We start from the raw sequence: 22,857 nt of genomic DNA, 5'->3' as shown, positions 1-22,857 counted from the left end.
GGTCGATGGAACTGACAGAGTTGCTCAGCTTTCATGTGAGTAGGAAAGAGGCTGGAGTGTAGCTCGAGTGCTGGGATTGAATGCTGGATTATAGGGTTCACGAAGGACACTTGGAGGCCATGCTGCTGGGGGAAGTAAAATTCATCATTGGACAGGTTCCAAGGGTCCTTGGTTTTCAGTTGTTCAGGAGCCTGCTCAGCCTTATCGATTTCAACAATGTCTAATCTTTGCATGACTTGGCTCTTAGAAAAGTGCTTCTTGGCCAAGGGGTGAGGGGTTGGAGACTCTTCTTGAGGCTCTTCAAGATCAAAAAGCAGGAGGTTCTCATCATTTGGGTCAATAGTTAGGACTGTAGGATACAATGGCTTATGCATGGCTTGGGCATCCCAAATAATGTTGTCTTCCCATTGGCTATAGATGAGGTCTTCATTCTCAGGAATGAAAATGGACCCACCAGGTTGAGAAGGGTCACAGGTACCTGTTTTGAACAATCTGGTTTCCTCAGAGGGAATCCACCCTGCATGAGATAATTTTTGGGGATCAGGGACAGATTTTTGGATATCTCTGTTATCCCAGATTATATCATCTTCCCAGGATTTTTGAGTGAGCATCAGGAAGTTTTCATCCTTCAGCAAGGGGTGGTCTGTTTGAATTGTCTCCTCTTCTGGTGATTTTTCTTGGAATTTAAATCCATAATCAAAACCTTTCCCATGGGGAGGGACCCCTAGCATGTCATACCAAAGCTTGGCAGGGCCATACCGCCACGGGGCCACCTCCTCTGAGTGAAGGTCCTGAGAACAGTCAGCTAGTTGAGAGTCAGGCTGAGGATCCACTTGGGCCATCATTTTTATCTCCTCATCTGTTAGGCATTCCTCTGGGCCTGGTGGATTTACTCTCTGGGGACCCCCTAAAATAGGCTTTCGGGAATGCTGTCCCTTCTTTTTTCTCTTTAGCGTCTTTCTGATCCTCTCCCACCTAGATGGTGTCTTTTGGCTATTAAAGAGTTTGAGGAAAGAAAGAGACTTTCCATGACAAAAATGTGGCCATAGCTCTGTGAGTGTAGGTATTCTGTTGTCTCCATGATCCTGTTTCTTCTCTTTATTTTCCTTCTCCTCCTCAGAGCTGCTGTAATACAGAGAGGAGTCCTCTGAGGAGGAGGTACAGCTGTCTTGGTAGCTCAGGACCCTGTTTTCCTCCATTTCTATCCTGCAACTCTCTGTCTGTATGTAAAGGAGGAAGAGATGGGAAACCCTTTTCTTCTAGAGTACTCCATAGAAATAAGAATTGGAATCAGCCCAAACAAGCTCCTTTTATACCTGTTTTTCAGGGAGGATTCACATGTCTCCAAAAGTGTTAACAAGTCTGAGGTCAATAACAAGGGTGGGATCCTTCATTCTCAGAGGCGAGAACTCACTAACCACATAAGATCTTCGGTGCTTATCTGTAAAGGGCCAGAACTCTGTACTTTAAACAAGGATTCTTACAAGGTGTTAACTCAGTGGAATTGAAGAGACAGTGGTTATCTAGTTTAGCATTAATAGTGATTAATAGTTCTCTAGTTCAGTATGATTGATTTAACCTTACAACAAATAATGGTTCCCTAGTGATATAATGATTGGCTTATACTCAGTATGATTGAATGGATTTAATTGTAATAGAGCATTTAAGAGGTGAGAGTCAGACCTAGAGGAGAGACTTGGAGGAGACAGAGGAATGGAGGCTGGAGCTGGCTGGCCTGTCCTCCTGCTTCCCCCACTGAGACCAAGGCCAATCTGAATGCCTCCAGAAAGCTAGTCTAGCCCCATGCAAGGAGACAGTAAAGACTTTTGGACTTTATCTCTGACTATTCTTGTGGTAATTACTCAGTTGAAAGGAAGACTTCAACTTTTTATCATCTTCCCAACTTTTCACTAGAGTAGGGTGTTGGAATCCTAGTATTAACTCAACTTGAAACAAGGTGATAACTCAAGGGAGATGTTAGAATCCTAGTGTTAATGTAATTGCTACAATGCTTGTGTTCACATCTTTACTCATTGGAGTTCACATGTTTGGGAGATTTCAGGGTTTAGTATGAGATATCTGAAGTCACACCTCCCTTGAAGCTCTTAAGGCCAGAGAGCACTATGGGAGAAAACCCATAATCCCATTTTCTCAGAAGAGTCATATATAAGCCCAGTGAAGAGAGATGCATTCCAGTATTTTCCACTTGGCTGGCTGGTGGCGGAAGAGAGTTCAGCTGGATTGGAGAGGAGCACTCTGGTGCAGACACAGAGCACTTTGGGAGATTGAGAGCCAGAAGCCCTCTCTCGGAGGCAAGACAGATTCAACTTGGAGCTGTATTGGAGGCTGAAGAAAGCAGAGATAGAAGCCAAAGACAAAGCCTTCTCTCCCAGGCAAGAGAGATCCATTTCATTTTCCACTTGGTTGGCTGGAGGACTGAAGGACAAACCTTAGGATTTTGGAGACATTCGGAGGGAGCTCTTGGAACCACGCAGAGAGAAAGGCCTCTAAGCTAACCAAGCTATATTGGAGACAATAAAAGATCTGAACTTTTATCACCTGGCTGCATTTGGGGTAATTATTGATCTGAACTGACACTAAGGCTGCCTCCAGAAAACCTCCTTGAGAAACCTGCTTTCTCCCAGAGAGGACCATCCTTATTATATTATTTTAAAGAAGAAAAAGAACACTACAGTAGGGCAAGTGTCATTCTAATTTTATAGATGATACTATGGAAGCCCAGTAACTTAGACAAGTTCAAATAATGGGGCAGGATTAGATTCTAGCCCTTTTGTTCTTTCACTTCATTAGCCTATCTCTAATCAACTGATTAGGACATCTCCATAGAGGCAGTTCAACTAAATGTAAACTCTTGAGAAAAAGTTGAAACTTGAAATCCTTTGAAGCTTATTCAAATGCTGTAGTAAGAAGGTTCTCTGTTCAATCTATTTGGATTACTAAACTACTTCTGATTTCCTTCCTTGATCAATGTCAATTTTCTTTGGTTTGTCTAATTTCATATTTCATCAAGTGCAAATACCACAACCTCTCCATACCTTCTCATCTTGTATGATTTTTATCCATGTATCATCATAAATATATCTGGGATTATCTACCCAAGGAATTGCAAGTCTCTTCTCAAAACAAAACAAATAAAAACTAAATAAATTCTCAGTTTTCCCACAACCTGATCTTCTATAGAGGAAAATGCAGTAAATTAAATATTTAACAAGAAAAAGGTCTACTTCATAAAAAGTATACTTTTTAAAATAACTTTTAAGAAATGAAATCATCAATAAGGATCTCTTTTCTCTTAGAAAATACTACTACATTTTCCATACTAACATTTTCCAAACAATCTTTTATTCATGTAACAGTTCTTTATTAGATTTATTAGATATACTCTGTGATCCAGGGACATTGGCTTCCTTGTTGCTTAAAGGGGCAGAATAGTTCATTGTGTAACTGAGCTTTTTTATTGCCTGAACTCTCTCCTTCTTTACCTCTGCTTCCTTGAAGTCTCAGCAGAAGTCCCATTCTGTAAAAACCCTTTTCTAATTATTCTTAATCTTAGTACCACTGCTCTAAAACAAGACTAATTTAATCTGTATTATCTTATATATATATATTTTATGCAGTTGCTTTCTCTATTAGACTATGAATTCCTCAAAAGTAGGGACTCTCTCTCTCTCTCTCTCTCTCTGTGTATGTGTTTTGTTTTTGTTTTTAACTTTCTTTGTATCCTTGGCACTTAGCACAGTGCCTGGAAAATAGTAGCCACTTAATAAATGCTAGCTGACTGACTTCTTGTAGAAACATACTAATTCTATCTCCCCTCTCTGCTTCTAACTGCCCAATTCTTTCTTTAAGCTCTATCATATTGCAAAATAATGTGAATAACTTAATCTAATCTTAATGAGGTATCCTTATCAATCTTTAACTACAGTTCTGATATTAGTGTCTACATGAAAATATTTTTAAAATCATTATCAAGGACCTAACCAGGGGATTCCTTCCTCTAAAAGTGATTAGGATAAAGATAATAAAAAGAGAAGAAAAAAGGTTCGATTAATTCATTTAGCAGAAACACCCTGCTTTATATTTACAATGCTTATAACCTGATGAAAAGTAGAATCTTTTGAGGAAGTGACTGTAGAGGGATTCTCTTGGAATTTTGTTTTTTGTTTGGGAATGCTATTATGAATGGAAATGGTTTATGCCAAAGCAAAATGAGTTATAATTAAATTAATTAATAGTTTTCTCTATGGCAGATTTGTGTTCAAAATTCAGAGTACTTGTTAGGATCCTTACAAGGTGCTAAGAGGGTTGTCTAATTTTAGCATGGTGCTTAGCAGTTCACTGCTTCACTAATGTGCTTAGTTCTTGTTAGAGTTCTGCAAGAGTTCACACCTTTCACACCTTAAAAAGTTCACACCTCTAAAAGAGCATATAAAAGGACAAGACCACTAGAAGCTTCAGGAGATTCAGAGCTGGGATTCAGTTGGGAGATTCACAAGTCCAGGAGATTCACAAGTCAGAAGGATAAGCCCACTAGAGGAGGCAAGACAGAATCATTCCTTCTTCCACCTTTGTGCTGGCTGGAGGCTTTGGGTTTAGAGGGAGCTAGAGGCTGAAGCTGGAAGAGACAAAGGACTAGTGGCAAGAGCTATCGGAACCAAGGAGAGAGATAGGCCTTTACTAAAGCCAGGAAAAGATTCAGGACTTTGAAAGAGAAAATAAAAGATCTGGACTTTAACTCCTGGCTACATTTGAGGTGATTATTATACTGAACAGAAATTAAGGCTGCCTCCAGAAGCCCCCCAAGAAACCTGCTCCTGGAGAACATTATAATTTAGAGAAGAACATTACAAGTACTAAACTTTCTTTATTCTATAATTTCAGCATATTCTCTAATAACATCAAAGGCAGATGATCTTCAGAGTATGGAGTTAATATTAATATTAACATATAAAGTCAATGAAGTTCTCTTGTTTCTAATACCATTATTTGCAATTAATGTATGAACCTGTCTTAATTTCCTCTCAGGCTGAAGGCTCTGCATTTTAAAATTTTTATTTCTTCCAGTGCTTAGAATACTGCACAAGAGCCAACTAATGATTATTATTATATTATATTATACTATGTTCTTATACCTTGTAGTCTCTTATATGCCTTAATCTAGATGAAATGTCGAATTGAATTGGAATTGAAAATGTAGCCATATAATTTTCCTCAGCTCTAGATAATCATGGTTGCTGCAAACATTTCCAAGTTAGTTCTGGCTTTTTCTACCATGAAAGTTAGAGATATCTTAAATGAAAATATCATTTCTGGTTTGTTTTTTCCCCCCATGGTTCTTGGAGATTATATTCATATGTCTCAGGAGTCTGGAACTGCTTCAAGAAGAAGATATCTTTTTTTTAACCTAAAGCTAACTTGGGTTTGTAGTACAGCAATGCCAGCCTGAGCCGATGACCTATGTGAAGACTGGTGCTTCTTGTCTATCTTAGTTCAATAGGTTTAGTTTGAAGTTGCTGTTCTCAGGAAATCAGTTCAAGTTTATTCCTGGTTATTTAGGATCTTTTGCCTGTTGTAATCCTGAATACTATGAATTCAACATAGACCTAAGACGCAAAAAAAAATCCTCTGCCTCACCTGGCAGAATTATAGATATCAGTGGTAGTATTAGCAAGGTGGGACAATTTCTTATTTATTTATAGCTATAAAATGAAATCCTGTCTGTATCTTCATGCATTGTTCTGAAGCTTCCTTTAAAAGATCAGATGTGAACTTCAAGAATGAAAAAATGCTGTTTCACTTTTGCAGTGCCATTCTGAATCCCTGAAGCCTCCTTTTATTTTACTTTGTTCTTATGCTCTTTTACCAAAAAACTACCAAAACTTATTGATTTTTATGCTCTTGATCTTGTTATAAGGAAGCAGAATAAGGAACAGAAACAATTAGAAGAAAAAATGGGTAATTAGGGAAAATTTTATTTTGAAAGATTTGATTAATGAACTATCTTTCTCCCCCCACCCAAGATTATAGAAGATGGGAATACTTTTAAAAATATTTATAAGCATGCAAATTGTTTGCTTTGGTATTTCTGGGAAGAAATTTCATCCAGTGAACTCATTGGGGACAAACATTTTGGAATTATCCGTTCTCCCCTGCTCCAAATCCATGGGTTTCATAGACACCTAATGAACATGGGAGAAATATTTACCCATTTAATACTAGGTCTTCAAGAATATGGGAGAAAAAATGTTGAAGTAGTGGGGTAATAATTCTGAATATTTATTTTTTAAGGACAATGAACATTTTGTAAAATGGAGACTGCTACACTTTTTAGTTTAGACACAACCACAGACATCATTAATGCCAGCTTATAATAATTCATAATTTTCCTACCTATCTTTTGAAAACTCTATTACTCTCATTTAGAAGAATTAGAATTGATTTGCATAGGAAAATTATATGTTTTTAGTTTCAGTTTGCTTAGGATTATTCTAGGTGTTCCAACTGTCAGAGGGGTTCTATCCAGAAAATTTTTGGAATACTGCTGATATACAAGAGAGGAAAGCAGACTCTTAAAGAGTCATTCATTTGTTACACTGCAATGGACCTTTTTTTAACTAGCCAACAATACAATGGAAAGAGTCTGTAAGAAGCCTATACTAAGCAATTGAGTGGTGACATTGCTTGGCAATGTACAAATCATTATATTACACAGAGTTCTTCCTCTTTAGGTCAAAACAAAAGTCTTTAAAAATATCCAGTTTTTAGAAAAAGCGAGTATTAATGAAGGCTTGGACAGAGAGACTGCTGAGATGATCTGGGCCAGATGGGACAAAAACTGTCTCAGTATCCTGTGGCTGAAGAACAAACTGGCAATTCTGTCAGAATTTGCACCGAGGAGCCCTATCTTCTTTCTTTGTTCCTCCCTTTCCCTCACTGTAATGCTTATTAAATGTTTCCTTATAAAAAGTTAGATAAATGGTCAAATATGTGACAATGTCAAATATGTGTACCGAAAGTACAAATATTAAGATAAAGCTAGGAATCCAGTCTTCTTTCTGTCCATGGAAATTATTAATTTTTTTTTTACTGAATAGTAAACATAATGAAAGGTATCCTGCAGGCAACCTAATACCAAATTCAAAGTGGTTTTAAAAACAATGACAACAAAAATACACTGTAAGATAGTGTTTTGTCTCTATTAGAATGACTAGTTTATCTTTTAGTTTAGTAAGGTCAGCCAGTCATCTGCCAAGCACGAAAACTTAGATTTTCTTTGTATCTTGTCTAGTCACAATGGCCAGATTACAAGTACCAAGTTAAGATCACGATTGGAAAGAAATTTGCAGCTGTGTTCCACTAAGAACCTGATTTTACTTTAGGTTAGCAATAAGGCTCAATCTACTGAAAATGCTTCCCAAGTAAAAACCTCAAACACTGTTTAAGTTCTCCCAAACACTGAAGACAGTCTATACATAGCTCTATAATTCTATTCCTGTCTCTGATATATTAAGTATATATTGATGGCGTTATTTATAAAAATGACCGGGTAAGGAACAAAAGCCCTTTTCTGACTACCTGAAAAGCCAAAATGGATTGAATGTTCACCTCCACTGGAAACAATCTGTCAATGTGACAGGGGATCAATGTTCTTGCTTGGAGTAAACGAATACCTACATGCCTAATCTGCGCTCCTCTCCCTCCTGTGTTTGGTGATGCTGCTAACTGCATTCTTGGATCCCCGTGCTACTGGCAATCACTATTATTCAACAAACAGGAAACATTCATAATGATTAGGATCTATTGTATTGTTTGGAAATCAAATTCCAGGAGTATTTTATACTTGGTGAACACAGCAGAAACAGGGTTGCTATAAACGCTGCCACAGGCTGCCTTTTGTTGTGAGCTATTCCTCTTTGGAATTTAATAAATATTCATTGATGAAGAGCGGTATAATTGATTCAACCACTTTCATTTTTATCAGCTCTGCAGGATACCATAGCCCTCACAGAAAACCTCTGGGACTTGCCAAAGGTTGACAGTAAGAAGCTTTTGAGAGGATCCTGGAGAAGGGAGTGAGGAGAAAAAAGCAAGTTAATATCTATTATCATAAGCCACTTACTAAGCCTAATTGGAAGTTAAATACAACCATGGGTATCAACAATATGTGGTCTATACATTATATGATAAGCTATGAAAAGGCCCAATATATATTAAAATGAAATGGTCTCAAATCAAGGCGCTTAGTGGTGTTTATCAAGGTAGCAATCATTTAGTGTGTCAGATCATGTGCTTTTTCTGTATTATTTACATTTGCACCCATGTACTAATTTGTTTTCAACCTGTCAAATAATATGGATTTCCTAGAACATGGTGGGGGGGAATACTGACTTCAATTTTTCACTTCAATTTCAATTTTTTTTGTCCATTTAGAATGTTTTCACTATGGAACTATCATTTCAAAAATCTATCTTTTAAGCTTCTCTAGTGGTTTCAACTTAATCACATTCACTATGCAAACTGCAACTTTATTTCAGTTCTTTGGAATTAACTGTGTTCCATGCTACAGTCATGTAAAAGCACCAATAGATATAATTGCCATCAAAAAGATGCATTTTTGTTTCTGGGTGAAATTAGGAGTTTCCTTAAGGCAACCATACTATCCTCTTCCTTTTCAACTTAGGTTTCAAATTGTTGTGTCTTTGTACTGTCTTTCCTAGACATATAAACTGATGGATGAGTGCAAGATCTGTAAGCAATCCACCCAATTTAATTTCATAATTGGGGCAATAAACATTTTCCATCCACCTGTTTTTTCCCATGGCCTGGATGGTCAAGCCAAACTCTTTTGAGCAATACTGAATTTCCTTTAAGAAGGTATGTATTGTTCCAGGGCTTGATGCAACCAATACAATGTCATCTGAAAAGAGCATTTAGAGGTCCCTCCATACCTTCAAGTCTTATATTTTATACCTTCTCACATACTCTGTGATCCTTCCCTTCTTGCTATTCTTCAATCAAAACACTCTTTGCTCCAGCCATTTTCACTGCCTGTCCCATATACAAGGAATATTCTCCTTCCTCTGTTCTGCCTCCTGATTTCTCTGGCTTGCTCCAAATCCCAATTAAAATCTCACCTTCTGCAGGAAGCCTTTCTAAATCTCTTTTAATTCTAGTGTCTTCTGTTTGTTGATTATTTCCAATTTATTCTGTATATAGCTTACTGCTATGTGTTGCCTCCTCCATTAGATTGTGAGCTATCTGCAAGCATGGATCGTTTCTGAATTTCCAGAGCTTAATAAAGTGCCATTAAAAAATGATGGTAAAAATGTTTGTTGATTGACCACAAGGAATCTTTTTTTCAAGTGTACTGGATTTCCTCTAGGATTGAATTTATTAGGCATTAAGAATGTGCCAAGTACTTAGAAAAACTCAGACAGCCTTTGCTTTCAAAGAGTCTACACTCAAATTTAAGGAGGTAGGAGTAAATAAAAACTTTAGGGTGGATGAAAAAGCCTTGAAGTCCCAAGTATGCAGCAACAAGTCAGATGTCGAGGTCCAGGGGCCATTAGGTTATACCAGTAGAACAGGGACAATATTGGGTATCTACTTAGTGGGAGGTCTGGGTAGAGAATAAGACCTGGTGGCAATTCCCATCTCATACAAGCCAAGTAAAGATCAAGAAGTCATGGCCAGATTCTGGATACCCTAGTTAGAGGATATGATAAAAGAGGAAGGCAAGTGAGGAAAGTAATCCTGGTGATTTGGTTAACATACCTCTTTTTCCTCATCTAGTAATTATAATCAGAGAATCAGTGAACAAAGTTATTTCTGTAATCATATATTTTAAGGGATTTTGAATAGTTTTTGATGAGTGGATGGGAGACATGGGAAGAAAACTTTCAAGGAAACTTTTCACTCTATTGAATCAAAATTTTTTTATAATCAACAAACAATAAATACAGTAGGTAGGATCTTATGTTCTCAACTTCTTCCAGTCAATTGTGAAATGGAAAGATGTCTGTTTTATAGAGTATTACTACTGAAAGTCTATTCATTAATAGAATAGAATAATATTCACTAATTCTCATTGAGGATGCCCTTGATGTGTATTAATGATTCTCATGGAACATTTGGTATAGGTGAAAAAGTAAGCATATAGTATGGTAGTTGCTCCCACCTTCCCTCTCTCTCTGTCTCTGTTTCTCTCTGTCTCTGTCTCCCTCTCCCCTTCTTCTCCCTCCCCTCTCTCCTTCTTTCTCTTTCTCCATCCCTCCCCACTCTTTCCCTCCTTCCCTTTCCCTCTCTCCCACTTCTCTTCTCCTCTCTCTCTCCCTCCCTCTCCTTCTCTCTCTCTCTCTCTTTGTCTCTCTCTCTCTCTTTCTCTCTCTCTCCCTCCCTCCCTCCCCTCTCTTCCTCCCTCCTTCTCTCTCTCTCTCTCTCTCTCTCTCTCTTTATCTCTCTCTCTCTCTCTTTCCCCCTCTCCCTCTCCCTCTCTCAGATTTCCTATCACTTTTTCCTCTCTTTCAGATACTTTGTGAATTGATGCCTTATAGGCTAAGCTTTTCTCTCACAACCATGATGCCAACAGCATGATTCTCCACTTGGTCTAATCTATTTTCTATCTTTGTTCTTTTTTTAGCCATTTATACATCTTCTCTAACTCCATTTGGGGCTGTGAGATTAGGGGCCAAGTGATGTGACTCATTCCTTTTGATGACAAAGACAAGGGTGAATGGTGAAATTCTTAAGGTGGGCCAAGAACAAAAGCTGTTTGGGATGCTTTTGGTAGAGGAAGACCCACAAAAGTAGAGTCAATATACAAACAACTGAAGTCCCTATCACTATTACATCCTGCTTCTATATCATGCCTGTAATTTGTTGACTGATTTGACTTAATGTTGACTCATCTATTTCTTCTTTTTATTCAGGTGTCTAATATATGGATCATAGCTGTTCCTGTGTCTACTTCCAATGATCTTTACTCAACTTCTCCATAAAAAGTTTTATTCCCTCTGGTCCCTCAGAGTCTACATATGAATTTGTCTCCTTAACATGCAGAATTTCTTTAGTTCACCTGTTTCCTTTTTTTCTACACTGATCTTTCTGAATGTGGTATGATGTTCCAGAGAGACATTTCCAGCCACTGGTCTACTGATTCATCTCACCAAATTCCTAGGGATAACATTGAGATGAAATCAGCCATCTTCTGTTAGGATCTCTAGCTCATCTTGCTAATTACTCACAATAGAATGTTGAATTTTGAGTAATAGGACCAAGGTTCAAACCCCAGTTCTGTTATTTCCTTCTTGTACGACTTTGGGCAAGTAACAAACACTATGAACCCCAATTTCCTCATACATAAATTAACGAGTCTGGACTAAGTAGCCTATAATTATTTTCCCAGTGCTAAACCTATGGTCCTAATATATTTGATCCCTCAAATTCCTGTTCTTTTGTTATGATTTTGTCTGATGTAGACTTTGTAACTATTTACTGATCTTCCTATGTTGTAGCTACTTTTTGTTATAATCCAGTTTGATAGAAATCAGCAGCGAGTTTTTTCCCTTTTCCTTTCTTTTCATTTTAAAACCCTTTTAATTAAGTTGCAATTCATTTGTACTCCAACTTCAGAATTTGTCCTTGATTAGATTCCTTGTGGTTACATCCTCCCACTTACTGGAATGCCTGTGAAGGTAACTGGTGGAGACTGCCAAGAAATGCTAAAGCTGCTGCCATTCGGAGAGAACTTTGTGGATCCTGGAATGTTCACCGGGGGAGTAGCCTGTCAAGAGCAAAAACAGACAAAGTTACAAAGGAAAAGTCTTCTTCACAGAGAAAAGCTGTCACTACCAATTTAGAGCTTCAGAGATGAAGTCAGAACTATATTAATATCTTAAACTAATTATCTGCCAGGGAGGGGGTAAACATAGCAAAAGGGAGTAGGTGCAAAGAATTCTTTTTCCATGCCTACATAACAGCTCTAGAGGATAAAAGGAGACATTGTTCAATTGTTGGTTTCTAAAAAGAAAAAAAAAAAGGGTACCTGGTAAAAATTTCAGAATTTTCTGTCTAGACTATAACCATGAAAAAAAAAAGCAAAGATGTTAAAATTTCCACTTTAAACAAGCACAAATAATTTGTGTCAAGTTATATTATTCTTTCTCCCCAAACAATAAAAAAAAATAGGGAAGGAAGTTGATTGTTACAGAGGATTTAATGATCAACTTTGAACTACTGTTCTTTCAGAAAGCACTATAATTAGGTAAGGCAAAACAATGGGCTGAATAAGAGTTAATTGAAAGGAGAGACTGAATCACCCCCTCAAGTTTCTACCTTCAGATTTCATAAATAGCCAAGATTCCTCCCAGCCAAAGGGGCCCATTTTAAAGACTTATCTGTGAAGTCATATATTTGAGTGGCAGGAAGATACTGTGTGTTATTCTGCTTCCATCTCCACTGATACCTTAATTTAAATAGCACCAAGGAGTCAAAGAAAAATTGGAGGGGGGGGGATTATTCGCTAAAAAAAACTGAGGAAAACTCCTTAGATATCTTTTGTTGTGGTTGTCTAAAGAAAAGCAGCTAAAGAATCTGTAGAAGGTAAAGATAATTGTGACCCCAAATGCCAAAGCCATTGATAAGCATTTTCACCTGGTAAGCATGGTCAGTATGTACGAGGTAGAGGGTGGTAGGAGCTGATTGGCTCAGAGGCGTCATCAGTTTTGGCTCCGTTTTGGCACATGGAGTTTCAGTACGGCTGGAATCCAAGGCAGGGAATGTTGGAGGAGATACCAAGGACTGAGAGGGAGAAACTGGGGAGAGGTTGCTGAGCCCATCGGCTACTGAGTCTGTATTGAGTTTGATCTCTGTATAGTAAAAATCTTCTTCTCCATCACTATAATCTGAATCACCTATGCGTCTGGAGCAAAAGCAAAAACAATCGTTATCAGTGATTCATGAGTATAGGATGCTTTTAAAGTCCCCCCAAACAAAAACCCTCTATGAGGTAGGTGAAGTAATTATGTAGATTGAAGAGATTAAGTCTTGAGGATAGGAAGACCTGAGTTTTAAACATTCCTCTGACATTTACTACTTGTGTGACACTTAGCAGATCACAACTTCTTTTTAACTACAGTTTTTTCATCTGTTAGGTGGGATTAACAACTTTCATAATGACAAATGAATAACAAATAATTTATCATTTAAATTAATTTTAATTTAGAATTATCTTGAATAATCTAAAACATTTTAAACATTCATATTTTTAATTATTAAAACTTTATAATATAAAAGTAGACTATATAACATATTTATATAATTTATAATAATTTTGTTGTTGTTCAGTTGTTTTAATCATGTTTAACTCTTTGTGACTCCCATGTGGAATTTTCTTGGCAGAGATACTAGAGTGGCTTGCTATTTTTTTCTTCAGCTCATTTTACGGCTGAAAAAATAATGAATTTTGACTAAATGGCTTGCCCAGGGACACTCAACTAGTAATTATCTGAGGCCTGAATTTGAACTCTAGGTCTTCCTGATTTCAGGACCACCACTCTATTAGCTGTGTCATCTAGCTGTCCTAATAGACAATAAATAAACAATGAAATAAACAAATAAATAAACCCTTACCTTGCAGAATTGTTTATGAGGCTCAAATATGACAAGTATTTTGCAATGTTTAAAACACTATGTAAATTTCAGTTATTGTTATGGCAATCATTTTTCCTCTTCTTTCTTCTCTCTCTCCTTTTTCTTCTCCCCTCTCCCCATTTCACAGATGAGAAAACTGAGGTACACAAATGCTTTCTTTGTGGTCAGAAAGCTGGTTTGGATCGGATTAAGAACTGGAACCCAGGACTCTCAACCCTCAGGCCAATACTGATTCTACAACATACTATATTGCTTTCGGTAACAACATATCAACTCACATTTCTACAGCTTTTTATAGTTTATAAACACTTTCCCTACAAATAGTCCTGTGGGATAGGAGATACAAATATTATAATACCCATTTTACAGATGAAGAAACTGAGCACCAGAGAGATGAAATACCTGGATTACAAAGGTAATAACCCAAGTTTAGAACACCATGTTGTTTTATCCTCACATTCACATCTGTATGCAGTACAAATCTGTATGAAGGGTGAATTTTTTATCTCTCTCAATTTCTGAACAATACATCAGATAACTCTACCAAGAAGTACGATACCTGTGCTAAGCTTGTGCTCAGAATTATTAGTTGATTTCTATAACACTCATTAATTTTTATCAACTACTTTGAGTCACATTTTAAACATTTCTTTTATCCTCTCAAAACAGTAGTCTACTGATAGAGTGATGTTTGATATTATATAAGCCATCAGTTATTTATTCCTATTTATCTAAATGACTACAATAACAATAATTGACTGACAGATCCATTCATTCATATTATATTTGAAATACTTAAATTAATACCTTGTTTAAGCAACTAGAAACTAATGTTAATGTACATTTAGTAAAAAGAAAAATCTATGAAAGTAATCTATAAACAAACTATGTTAATAATAGTTAATATTTCTGTATGTTTTTACCAATATTATCTCATTTGATACCCTTAATAATCCTATGAGGCAAATGCTATTATTCTTCCTTTTTACATCTAAGGATATTGAGAAAGAAATTAGACAATATTCCCAGGTTCATATAGCTCATCAATGTGTCTGAGAGAATATCTGAACTCATATCTTACTGACTCTTAAGTCAGAAACAACAACAAACATCTATGTGTTATGTGTTTGACCCTAGTATACTAAATCCTGAGGCTACAAAGAAAGGCATAAATAGTCCTTCCTCTGAAGGAATGCATATCCTAATGAAGGAACTCCAACACTTTACCACTGTACCATATTGGTGAATTAAATCATTAACTATCATTATTATAATCTTCTACCTGATAAAAAGTTATTAAGTATTTCTTAATCTTGCATGGATCAGATAATTAGTACTGTGTGTGTGTGTGTGTGTGTGTGTGTGTGTGTGTGTGATTAGAAAATAAGTGGTTATTTGTGATTCCTCTTAGCATTCATTCAGAAATCTTACCCAAGATGAATGGTTCTGATGTGTTTCTGGATTCCAGCAGCTGTGCTCAATACTTTCCCACAGTTTTTCCAAAGGCATTTGAACATTACCTTCATGGAGTTCTATAATAGAAAGAAAATTATATTTAAAATTAAAGAAATAATATTTCTTTCATTAAAAAGCAAATACCTATAATGTTTCTACCTTTATTATTGTAGTATACAGAATATTGATGTGCTAGAAAGATGTCTGTAAAGCTATCATTCTTTTTTTTTTTTAAAACAAAATTTTATTGATTTCTTTAAAAAAAAGTATCAGGGTCATTCTTGATTATATTCTCTTCTTTCCCACTCCCTGCCTCCAGCTGTACTTGCTACTCATAACAATGAAAACCAGTTCAGCAAAACACCTGACAAAATAACTAGGTACATGCACCCTTATTCCTGAAAAGTCCTGTTCTCTCTGCCAAGAGGATCATGGTATCCTAGAAGCAAACTTGGAAGAGTCCATGTGGTGTCAAACTCAAATAGAAATAGATCCCTACCTCCTGAAAAATGCTTTAGAAAACCACAGATTAACATGATCTAGGTTGTATTGTGTTTTTATTTTGTTAAACAATTCCTAATTACATTTCTTTTCTTTCTTTCTTTCTTTCTTTCTTTCTTTCTTTCTTTCTTTCTTTCTTTCTTTCTTTCTTTCTTTCTTTCTTTCTTTCTTTCTTTCTTTCTTTCTTTCTTTCTTTCTTTCTTTCTTTCTTTCTTTCTTTCTTCCTTCTTTCCTTCCTTCCTTCCTTCCTTCCTTCCTTCCTTCCTTCCTTCCTTCCTCCTTCCTTCCTTCCTTCCTTCCTTCCTTCCTTCCTTCCTTCCTTTTCCCGACTCTCTCTTTCTTTCTCTCTCTCTTTCTTTCTTTTTTTTTCATCTTGAATATTTCTCCATATTCCTTGATCACTGAACTTGGAATGAAAAGATCTGAAATTTGAGTTCTGCTATTTAATAGCTATGTGACTTTAAGCAAATTGCTTAATTTACTCCATTTAGTTATTGGTAGATATACACTACCTACCTTACAGGGTCAGTCAGTCAACAAGCATTTAAGTGTTTATATATATCAGGCATTGTGCTGATAATATTATTTTATGTCTATAAAGTACAGTATAATATAAACTATTATAAGTGAAGTCAACAGTGTGGCCTTGTAGTCAGGAAAATTTGGCTTCAGGTCTTACCTGTTGTATGATATGATTCTGTCTACAGAATACTGAATGAATATAAATTATTGTAAGTGGGGTTGGTGAAATAATGTCCTTTGAGTCAGAAAAACCTGACTTCAAGTCTTGTCACTTATACAGACTATATGTATGTATATCTGTGTGATCCTGGGCAAGTCATTTAATCTTTTGATGGCTGAGACAATTGTTTAGGTTACAGAGTAATTGCCTATCAGCATTAGCTTCCTCTTATTGAGTTTCTTTTACCAATTGCATCACAGGACTGGACCCAAAACATTTGGGTTAATAACACTTGAATTGCTTATATCACAGCATGGATGGAAATGTGGGCTATATAACAAGAAATAACCAACAACTTTGGGTAGAATATTCCTGTATATATTTCCTGAAGTGAAATCCCCCTGATAATAGTCTATACCATAGAGAATCTTCTCTCCATTGGTTATACTTGTGAAAAATAGCTGATTATGGAATAAGAACTCAAAGAAAGAAAGAGTTTCCTTGAATAAAAACCAAAATGAACACAGTCAAGATAGGAACATCCATGTCCACTGGAATGTCCCAACGGTTTATGAAATCAAACATAAAAGCCTTTGGAGACTCACGCTGCTGAGGCTGGCTTCCCTGTCCTGGAAATGCTTGCTTTGGGCCCTGCTGGCTGAGGACAATGTGCAGAAACACATGGCTTCAATCTGCCAAAGCAGATTAGTTATGTCTGAAGCAACACCCCATTCATAAAGGGCTTTGCAAGACTAGTGGCCCACTCTTTTCAAGAGGCCCTATTCTGGAAGCTGGCACACTCACAGTACAGTAATGTAACTGTTCCTCTGCCCTCTCAAAGCTTCAATGCATTACAAACAGCTTGTTGACTAATCCCCCTGAAATGTAGAGCATTTAGCTACAACAGCCACTAGAGCTGGGAGTTGTTAAAGGTAGCTGGGGGACAAAGACATGATTAGGTGATTTCAAAGTACAAGATCCTTATGAGTCTGTTTATTGTGCAAAGATATTCTGGAAACCCTAAGTCCTTTGGTTTCCCCGTACTGCTGATCTGAATACATGTATGATAATGGGAGTCAACAGGAAAAGGGAGGTTAAAATCCCACTCCCCACAATGTGGGTCTTGAAAAAGAATCTTATTTTTTAGCTTATTTCTTTTACTCAAAGTATAGTATGAAACTTTGCATAGCAACATTAATTAATGAATTATCACACCCTGATGGTTTATGTTTATTTTCCAGACAGTAAAACAACAATACAGGAAATATGTCTTTCCCCAAGGCGTTGATGATTCAATTAGAACACATAAGTACTAGATGTTCCAACCTATTGTCAGAAGATGGCCATACTTTAAAAAAAATCATAGATATGTAAAACCTTAGAGTTGGAAAGTCACTCAGTCACTCAGTGATTAATTAATTCCATTAGGTGAAGAAAATAATAATGCATCGGCAACACATTTTAAAAATGTGCTCAAGAATTTTTCCTTGTTGGACCCTCACAACTATCCTGGAGGTTATTTTATAGATTTTACGGATGAGGAAATTAAGGTGAAGAAACAAGAAATTGTTTATTCAAAATCATATGAATAACAAACACAAAGGATGCAAAATAGGCAGAAATGCTTCTTAGATAAAATAGTGTAGTTAAGTAATTTGTAGAACAGCTTCCTATGTATAAGAGATTTTCATCTGGGGCTTAACCCTGCCAACCAGAAAATGGGATGACAAGGTGGTACGTTCCTCTATGCCAGGAAAAAAAAGATAATTTATAAGAACAGCTGTCTCTTTCCCTTATAATATCTCAAGTCATCTCAGGGCTTCAGCTGCCATGGAAAGAAATGTATATTTCTCATGACCTTGTCCTTGACATGAAAAAAGGAAACATTAATAATCTTTTCCCCACAATGCTGCTCCTTAGTATTCAGCCAAAATCATAAAGATGTATTTACAATGAAATTTCCAATGAAAGATACCACAGGATTCTTCTTATTTCCCTTATTGGTGAAAACTTCAGTTATAATCTCTTCCTTCTTTCCTTCCTTCCTTCCTTCCTTCCTTCCTTCCTTCCTTCCTTCCTTCCTTCCTTCCTTCCTTCCTTCCTTCCTTCCTTCCTTCCTTCCTTTCTTCCTCCCTCCCTTCCTCCCTCCCTCCCTCCCTCCTTCCCTTCTTCCCTCCCTTCCTTTGAGACTGAGTCTATCTTGCTTAGAATAGAAGTACAAAGGTTACTTCCAGGCCTGATATCAATTGATGGGCATGGAAACTTTGCCTCCTTTGTCTTCAATTTGGGCTAGGTTTGCCCCACTAAACTGGCTCGGTGACTTTCCACTCCTGGGAGCTACACCCATTAGCTTTTGCTCTACTGCAGCTTGGAACTCCTGAACTCAATCGATCCACCAGCCTCTGCCTTCCTAGTCACAGGAAATAGAAGCATATGCCATCACACCTGGCTTATAATTATTTGTATGTTGCTGTTGTTATTGTTTAGCTATGTCTGGTTCTTCCTCATACCATTTGGGGTTTTTCTGGCAAAGATACTGAAGCGGTTTGCCATTTCCTCCTTCAGTTCATTTTACTGGGTTAAGTGGATTTTCCCAGGGTCACACAACTAGTTAAATATCTGAAGCCAAAGTTGAACTCTGGTCTTTCTGACTCCAGATCCAGTGCCCCATTCACTGAACTACCTAGCTGCCACTAACTATTTATATATATATATATAGCCTCAAAATGAATAGTGTTGTCTTTACTTGCTGTACAAATTAGAGCTTGTCCTGGGTAAAAAAAAAAATCTTCTGAGGGTTTAAAAAAATGTAATTATAGAATATCAGTGCTAGAAGGGCTTTTCGTAGAGATCATTTGAGTCCAATATACTCAATGTATCTTGGAAGGTAAGTGATTTTCTTAGGATTTCAACAAGAATTGATAACAAAGCTGAGACTGTGATCCATGACTCTTGATTTTCTCTTTTTTAGGTCTTCAGGAGACATGGTAAATGTGGACAAGATGTTACTTATTTGTTTGCTGGTCCCTAAAGATCAGAAAGAATATAAGTTCTTTTCATGGGACAAATTCATAGTACTTAAAATCCTGTTCATCTATTTTAAAATACTGTGATGTTAGATAATATATTTGTTTAATTTAATCAAACCACTTGTGTGGAGTTCTCTTCTTTTTCATAATATAATGGTTCTCTATGGGAGCAGGTTTCTTAGGGATGTTTTCTGGAAGCAGCCTTAGTTTCGGTTCAGAGTAATAATCACTTCAAACGCAGCCAGCTGATAAAATCCAAACGTTTATTTTCTCCTTCCAAGTCTCATCTCTTTCCTTGGACCCGGTTAGCTTTAATAGAGACCTATCTCTCTCCTTGGTTCTAAGAGCTCCCTCCGAATGTCTCCAAATCAAAGGTTTGTCCTTTAGCCTCCAGCCAGCACAAAGGTGGAAAATGGAATGAATCTGACTCTGCCTCCGAGAGTAGGCTTCTGTATCTCCCAGAGTGCTCTTTGTCCCTGAGAGCTTCTTGCTTATATGCTGTGACTGAGTACACACCAATCATTATATCACTGGGAAACCATTATTTGTTGTAGGATTAAATCAGTTCTTTCATTAATTCCCTTGAGATTCTCGACTTTTTATTGTTCCATATGAATTTTGTTGTTATTTTTTCTAAATCATTAAAATATTTTCTTGGAAGTCTGATTGGTATAGCACTAAATAAATAAATTAGTTTAGGGAGTATTGTCATCTTTATTATATTTGCTCGGCCTATCCAAGAGCACTTAATATTTTTCCAATTATTTAAGTCTGACTTTATTTGTGTGGAAACTTTTTTGTAATTTTGCTCAAATAATTCCTGACTTTCCTTTGGTAGATAGATTCCCAAATATTTTATGCTATCAACAGTTATTTTGAATGGAATTTCTCTTTGTAACTCTTGCTCTTGGATTTTGTTGGTGGTGTATAAAAATGCTGAGGATTTATGGGGATTTATTTTGTAGCCAGCTACTTTGCTAAAATTATGAATTATTTCTAATAGCTTTTTAGCAGAATCTCTGGGGTTCTCTAGGTATACCATCATATCATCTGCAAAGAGTGATAGTTTGGTTTCCTCATTGCCTACTCTAATTCCTTTAATATCTTTCTCGACTCTTATTGCTGAGGCTAGTGTTTCTAATACGATATTAAATAATAATGGTGATAGTGGGCAACCTTGCTTCACTCCAGATCTTACTGGGAAAGGTTCCAGTTTTTCCCCATTGCATATGATGCTTACTGAAGGTTTTAAATATATGCTCCTGACTATTTTAAGAAAAAGTCCTTTTATTCCTATGCTCTCAAGTGTTTTTATTAGGAATGGCTGTTGGATTTTATCAAATGCTTTTTCTGCATCTATTGAGATGATCATATGGTTTTTGTTTGGTTGGTTATTGATATAGTGGATTAAATCAGTTCTAAACTAGATTTAACCATTGTCTCCTCAATTCCATTTAGTACCTTGTTTCAAGTTCTGGCCCATAACATCTTCTCATAGGATCAGATCAATCATACTGAACTATGCTAAATTAGATAATTATTATCTCTATCAATTCTAATGACTTAAGACTTTGTAAAGATTCCAACACACTTGCACATAAAAAATGAAAATTTCACTTTCTTGCATAGTGACAGGTTGCTTTTGTCACAAACATTTCATGTTTCAAGTTAATCCTTGGTATTTTGTAAATCAGCTGCTTTGTGAACAAAGTTGAAGCTCAGGTTGGCTTCCTCTTTGTAAAAGAATGCTCCTTACCATTTAGATTACTGCATAGTCAAGGAATGCAAGATGATTTTTAACATTAGAATTAGTGTGGAAAATCTGCTGAAAAATGTGCATGATGTGCACAGATTGAGAAAATACTTTTGTATTCTCTGTAACCATTGCACCCTTCTCTTAGCATAAAAACATGGAAAACTGATTATTTGTATAATACTAAATTCTGTTTATATAACTACACAGCATTCTTACTGATTTTAAGGGAATCATTAAAGCAATATCAAAAAAATACCTGAAAAAATCTATTTTTGAGGGGGCATCTAAAAATATTAGTTGAATTTCTAGTGTGAGGAGACCAAAACTTGCCCAAATTGTTAAGTCCTTTTGTTAAAAATGGAGAAAGTCTATTGTTTTGCTTCTAGTTTTTTCCTCTTTTATCCTTAAGTTTGTACACTTTTTTGGGAAGTCTTTTTATATTCATCTTATTTTATTTCCCACATCATTAGAGGACTCAAAATACTATTTGTGGAGGTGAGGTGCATTTTTAAGCAGTAAGGTGAATTTTTAAAAATCTGCATATCTTACTGATATTTTCTAGCTGCATAATCCTGGGAAAGTCACTTTAACCTGTTTGCCTCAGTTTCCTCATCTGTAAAATGATCTAGAGAAGGAAATGGCAAACCACTTAAGTGTCTCTGCCAAGAAAATCCCAAATGGGGTCACAAAGAGTTAGGACTGAAACGACTGAACAATAACAATAATTTTACAATGAAACAAATCTTCACATTGTTACTTCCTCAAATAACTTTGGGGCATAAAAACCATCTTCAATTTAATTTTTATAATCTCATTAACTTTGGGCTAACAGGCTTTCTACAAGAAAAGTCTTGCTTTGGGACTCTCATTTTTAAATGAAAGCATGGATTTACTACATCTGTTATTTGGGAGCACAGGCTTGCTTAAATTTCACTAAGCTACAGCCACCTACAGATGGCTCAAACATAGTCTGGGTCTACAGATAAACTAGCGGCTGTTTGTTATGCTGAAATAAATCAAACTGGGGAAAGCAAGAACAAGAAGGACTGGCTAAATAAACAGCTATCAAATTTCAGCATGAGCCACAGTGGCCAAAACCAAATACATTGGCAGTGTCCAAGCATCCAAGTTCATGATTGCTGTCTGCTTAATGCTTGGTTGGTTAGTCATATTTTAAGAGATGTTAGGAAATATATATTATTTAATGCATGGAGAATCTCTGAAAACATAGTTTAATGAAAAGTCCTTTTATTTCAATGCTATATACCAAGTTTGTAATGAAGTCAGCAAAATTGCTGAACCTGATGAATAACAGAGGAATACTGAAAGAAAGGGCTCCATATATCTGTCATGTAACATACTCAATAAACTCCATGATTAGTCATATGAGATTGCCTTATCAATTCTTGTTTTAAAAAATCCCCAAACTAAAGGATGTAACAAATCAAATGTCAAGACTGTCACATAGCTAGCATTTAATAGCAAATATTTATATAGAAATACTTTTACAAAGCACTTCATAAAAATCTGTTCTTAGAATGTCTTTGGGAAGTAGAAGCTTTTAATATCTCTATTTTTACAGATTAGGAAACAGGTAGTTAGGTTGAATGATTTGCCTAGGGTTATATAGCTCTTAATTGTTTAAGGCTGTATTTGATTAAGGTTTTCCTGAACTCAGGTTCAGCATTCTATTCACTGAACCACTTCACTGCTTCATGACATATAGTTGGATGGGCAATCCACTGAGTTAGACTATCAGTTTA

General features: G+C 36.3%; 1 protein-coding gene and 1 long non-coding RNA gene across 2 annotated transcripts in view; one reads left to right on the top strand and one right to left on the bottom strand.

Moving 5' to 3' along the window:
• ZNF704 (zinc finger protein 704) overlaps window positions 1–22,857 on the bottom strand; it is a 321,372-nt gene that overhangs the window by 15,311 nt on the left and 283,204 nt on the right. The window contains exons 5-7 of the mRNA XM_051969987.1: window positions 15,103–15,203; window positions 12,673–12,940; window positions 11,699–11,803 (exon numbers count right to left, since the gene is read on the bottom strand). Coding sequence (XP_051825947.1) covers window positions 11,699–11,803; window positions 12,673–12,940; window positions 15,103–15,203 — 474 coding nt within the window. The remainder of the gene's footprint in view (window positions 1–11,698; window positions 11,804–12,672; window positions 12,941–15,102; window positions 15,204–22,857) is intronic.
• Window positions 13,278–19,455, top strand: LOC127543730 (uncharacterized). Its single transcript, XR_007949290.1, has 2 exons — window positions 13,278–14,086; window positions 19,281–19,455. It is a non-coding gene; the product is annotated as an uncharacterized LOC127543730 (long non-coding RNA).

The sequence above is a fragment of the Antechinus flavipes genome, chromosome 1, assembly GCF_016432865.1.
Source record: "Antechinus flavipes isolate AdamAnt ecotype Samford, QLD, Australia chromosome 1, AdamAnt_v2, whole genome shotgun sequence".
Taxonomy (NCBI): Eukaryota; Metazoa; Chordata; class Mammalia; order Dasyuromorphia; family Dasyuridae; genus Antechinus; species Antechinus flavipes.
The sequence above is the reverse complement of the archived record's forward strand: the minus strand, read 5'-3'. Positions and strand labels throughout refer to the sequence as shown.